A 5,000-nucleotide genomic window follows, 5' to 3' on the forward strand; every position below is an offset into this window, starting at 1 on the left:
ACACACAGAGAGAGAGGGAGAGAGAGAGAGAGAGAGACAACAAGGTGTTTAGTTCTAAGCCATTTTTTAGAGATCTATAAGGGTCAATGGAAGGCTTGTGGGTTTAAAATAATAATAATAATCTTTATTTATATAGCACTTTTCAAAACAAAAGTTACAAAGTGCTGTACAATATCAACATAAATAAAAATGCAAATAAGACATAATAATATAACAATCAAATAATATATATTAATTCAATTAGAACTTAACAATGAAGATGGACCTAAAGATTAGTAGTCCGGTCTCAGGATTATGTTTAAGACGGACATAAAGACTAGTGGTCAGGTTTCAGGATCATGTTTAAGATGGACCTAACGACTAGGGGTCAGGTTTCAGGATCATGTTTAAGATGGACCTAACGACTAGGGGTCAGGTTTCAGGATCATGTTTAAGATGGACCTAACGACTAGGGGTCAGGTTTCAGGATCATTATAGTATAGGTAGTGTAGAGTTGGGCTTTAGGCTGCTGGTAAAGGTTATACTGTAGAGTTGGGCTTTAGGCTGCTGGTAAAGGTTATAGTGTAGAGTTGGGCTTTAGGCTGCTGGTAACAGTTATACTGTAGAGTTGGGCTTTAGGCTGCTGGTAAAGGTTATAGTGTAGAGTTGGGCTTTAGGCTGCTGGTAAAGGTTATAGTGTAGAGTTATAGCCTAGTTAGGGAATTATGGGCAAATAGTTCAATTTTCATCAAGTTTCATCAGACCAGAGGATTTTACTTCTCATGGGTTGGTGTCGGCTTTAGAGGTAGCCGTCTCCAAGGCCAATAGGCTTGTAGGATATAAGGATGTTGGGGAGATGGATGTAGGAGATTAGGATGTTAGGGAGATTGATGTTTGGGATTAGGATGTAGCAGATAAGGAATACAATTTTCAGAATTGAAATTGGGCCTCAGCAGTTTTAAGTTCAGGAAGCTCTGGTGTAGGGGATAAGGGTGTAGGAGATATGGGTGTAGGACATATGGATGTAGGGTTTGGGTGTAGGAGATCTGGATGTAGGGTTTGGGTGTAGGATATCTGGATGTAGGGTTTGGTTGTAGGGTTTGGGTGTAGGAGATATGGATGTAGGGTTTGGTTTTAGGGTTTGGTTGTAGGGGATTTGGTTGTAGGGGATATGGATGTAGGGTTTGGTTGTAGGGTTTGGGTGTAGGAGATATGGATGTAGGGTTTGGGTGTAGGAGATATGGATGTAGGGTTTGGGTGTAGGAGATATGGATGTAGGATATGTACCTGAACATGTCTCCGAGGCCCTTGAGCACTGAACCTTTCTTGGCTTTGCTCTTCTCTTTCTCTCGTTCCTTCTCTTTCTCTGGCTTCTTCTTCTCCTTCCCCCCTTTCTCCCTCTTTTTCTCACTCTTGGACTGGCTGCCATTGGTAAGCATTCCCTCTACAATTGACAGGGGCGTGTGGTCAGCCACTGTGGAGACCGAGTCACGACCTGATCGCGAGCTCTCCTCTGTGTCTTCATCCACTGAGAGAGAAACAGAGGGAGGGAAACAGAGAGAGAGAAACAGAGGGAGGGAAAGAACAGAGATTGAGAGAGACAGAGGGAGGGAAAGAGAACAGATTGAGACAGAGGGGGGTCAAAAGAGAGGAAAGGCATGGGGAGAGAGAATTAAGTGGTTTTCATGATTTAATTGGACAGGAAGTGGGTTGAGAGAGGGAGAGAAAGTGGGTAGGGAGTGGTACAGGAAGTGGGTAGGCAGAGAGGGCAGAACCGTACAAGTCTCCATGCCCTCGTCCTCCTCCTCGTTGGTAAGCGGTCCGCTGTTGTCGTAGGATTTGTCGATAGCGGCGCGGAAACTCTCGTTGCAGCCACGCCCCCTGATAATGCGAGGCCTCGGGCGATGGAAAGGGTGGTCCCCATTCAGCGTCACCGTGGCGACCGCCGTCTGGAGGCTCTCCAATGAGCTGGACTTCTGCAGGCCGAGGGCGGGGCCAACCTCTGGAGGCGACCAACCTGTAGGCAGCCAGCAGGTTTGATTGGCATATTAAATAGCCAATGGTATCCACAGATATACTCACACATACAGTACACACACACAAACCTGTGGGTGCACACGCTGACAGTGTGTGTGTGTGTGTGTGTGTCTGACTGGAGTGTTGAGGCCCATCCAGGTTCACTTCAGGGAACACAAACCTCCTCATGTGTGTGTCCAGTTAGACCCGGCAGGAGCTGCATCCCTCCACCCCCATGCCTCAAATGATATATCTACGTTGTGCTTGAAATGATATATCTACGTTATGTTTCAAATGATATATCTATGCTGTATTTCAAATGATATATCTACATTGTGTTTCAAATAATATCTCTATGTTGTGTGGGGTGGGGTGTGTGTGCGTGGGGTGGGGTGTGTGTGGGGTGTGTGTGTGTGTATGGGGTGGGGTGGGGGTGTTAGCTAAGCTTTTATAGATGAAGAGGGTTAGTGTCTTACCTGCTTCTTGTTCAGGTTGGGAGGAGAGGTTAGCCTCGTCGGCTACTGCACAGGAGCACACACAACCAGAGCTGTTAGTCAAGGTGCACGCACACACTCATGCTCACGCACACACACACACACACACACACGCCCCTAAAGTCGTGCACTTCCACAGACCCACGTGAGTCTGTGTGTACCGTAACACATCAAATAATAGCCCGGGGTTTTCTTTTCCAAAATGGCCAAACTGCACAGGCTTGTATTTGAGACCGGCGTCTACAGTAAGTTTTCCTCTGCAAATGTAACCTGCGGTGTGTTGAAGCGTGCGGCTACAAATGTAACCTCCGCGGTGTTGAAGCCGTCTTGGCTGCAAATGTAACCGCCCGGTGTGTTGAATGGGCGGCTGCAAATGTAACCTGCGGTGTGTTGAAGCGTGCGGCTGCACGGTTGTCTACTGCAAATGTAACCTGCGGTGTGTTGAAGCGTGCAGCAGCAAATGTAACCTGCAGTGTGTTGAAGCGTGTGGCTGCACGGTTGTCTACTGCAAATGTAACCTGCGGTGTGTTGAAGCGTGCAGCAGCAAATGTAACCTGCGGTGTGTTGAAGCGTGCGGCTGCACGGCTACGGACCAGCTGGCTACCGCTACACAAAGACGGGAAATATCATCAAATTCATTATTTCAGACACGCTGAATGGCTACCCATAGGCTACTGCTAGGCTATCCGATGATAGGCTTCAAATACGAATCATTCTTTTAGTGTTGAGATGTTGTTCATTGAGTGTTAACGATCCAAATAGCATAGACGGAAAGCATGACAGCAGGTTAGCACACTATATTAGACTAGTAATATATTAGGTTAGCACACTATATTAGGCTAGTAATATAGCAGGTTAGCACACTATATTTGGCTAGTAAGATAGATAGATAGATAGATAGATAGATAGATAGATAGATAGATACTTTATTGATCCCTCAAGAAATTCAAGTAGTATAATAGGTTTAGCACCATATTATTAGGCTAGTAGATAGATAGATAGATAGATAGATAGATAGATAGATAGATAGATACTAGTTTTATTGATCCTCAATATAGTAAATTCAAGTAGTATAATAGGTTTAGCACACTATTATTAGGCTAGTAATATAGCAGGTTAGCACACTATATTAAGCTAGTAATATAGCAGGTTAGCACACTATATTAGGCTAGTAATATAGTAGGTTTAGCACACTATTATTAGGCTAGTAATATAGTAGGTTAGCACACTATATTACACTAATGATATAGCAGGTTAGCACACTATAGTAGGCTAGTAATATAGTAGGTTACCACACTATATTACGTTTTATTCATTATTTGAATGTGTTTGACAAATCAGTTCATGTAAGACATACTATATTTTCTCGTAGATTATTGGCAAAACGATGTGAGAGCCATGGGCTGAACAATACAAGTTAGTATCCGTCGACCCTGTACTGTAGGAACTTCAAAAAGGCCAAGGAGCCCAAACACATCAAAAAGGAAGAAAGAATGAAGGCTACCCTGTAAAACTACTTGGCAAGTTTGCTATTTAAAATACCCTCATGAATCAAGGGTACCCTGTTAAACTTTCACCACTGCAGTCTTCATTAATGCCATCTAATCAGAACTTTAGCATGCGCAATCTGCACCATAGAACTGGCTTAAACAGACAATCTGCCGGGTTTTAGGAGATTCGAAAACTAAAAAATCCGAAACTAAAAAACAGACCAGGCCTCTATTTGAGACCAGCCTTTATTTATCCAAACCTGTAGCCACACCAGGCATGCAAAAGAGACAGGTGTCTATTTGGGACTCTTTTATTTGAAGTTTTATGGTACACACACACACACACACACACACACTCGCTCAAATGCACACAACACACACAATCACTTGCAGATAGACACACACAATCACTCAAATACAAACTCACTCAAATACATATACACACACAAAGACACTATCACAAACTCTCTCTCTCTTTCTCACACACACTCACACACACACACGCACAGTCACTCACCACACAGACACACACACACACTGACACATGCACACGTGTGCTCTCACATTCAGAGAAAAGGAGCCAGGAGGAAGACAAGCACAAGCAATTAGTATCAGCTGTGTGAGGAGGGGTGTGTGTGTGTGATGGCTACCACAGTATACACACTTTGCACACTTTGAGGAGGTATGTAGGGCTCCACGATTATGGCCAAAATGATAATCACGATTATTTTGATCAATATTGAGATCACGATTATTTATCACGATTATTAATTAATTTTAGTGACAAAAATATTTTTTCCCTTAAACATATTGGACTTGCTATATGGCTCACCCAAATTCTTCCCCTCACATTTACTCCCCAAAATTACAGCAAATATAGATTGACTGCGACTTCCAAACAACTTCCAAACAAATTTTTTGAGCGTGCTACTTTGTTAATATTTGGGGAAACGTTAACGGCACAGTAATTACAACAAAGTAATTTTGTTGTAGAAAATGAATTTCTTAAGAAATACTGTTA

At 43.3% G+C, this 5,000-nt stretch overlaps 1 protein-coding gene across 1 annotated transcript in view; it reads right to left on the reverse strand.

Annotated features, from left to right (window-relative positions):
* pard3ab (par-3 family cell polarity regulator alpha, b) overlaps positions 1–5,000 on the reverse strand; it is a 79,351-nt gene that overhangs the window by 9,531 nt on the left and 64,820 nt on the right. The window contains exons 17-19 of the mRNA XM_048227303.1: positions 2,472–2,516; positions 1,760–1,996; positions 1,267–1,507 (exon numbers count right to left, since the gene is read on the reverse strand). Of these exons, the coding sequence (XP_048083260.1) occupies positions 1,267–1,507; positions 1,760–1,996; positions 2,472–2,516 (523 nt within the window). The remainder of the gene's footprint in view (positions 1–1,266; positions 1,508–1,759; positions 1,997–2,471; positions 2,517–5,000) is intronic.

The sequence above is a fragment of the Alosa alosa genome, chromosome 19, assembly GCF_017589495.1.
Source record: "Alosa alosa isolate M-15738 ecotype Scorff River chromosome 19, AALO_Geno_1.1, whole genome shotgun sequence".
Lineage (NCBI taxonomy): Eukaryota > Metazoa > Chordata > Actinopteri > Clupeiformes > Clupeidae > Alosa > Alosa alosa.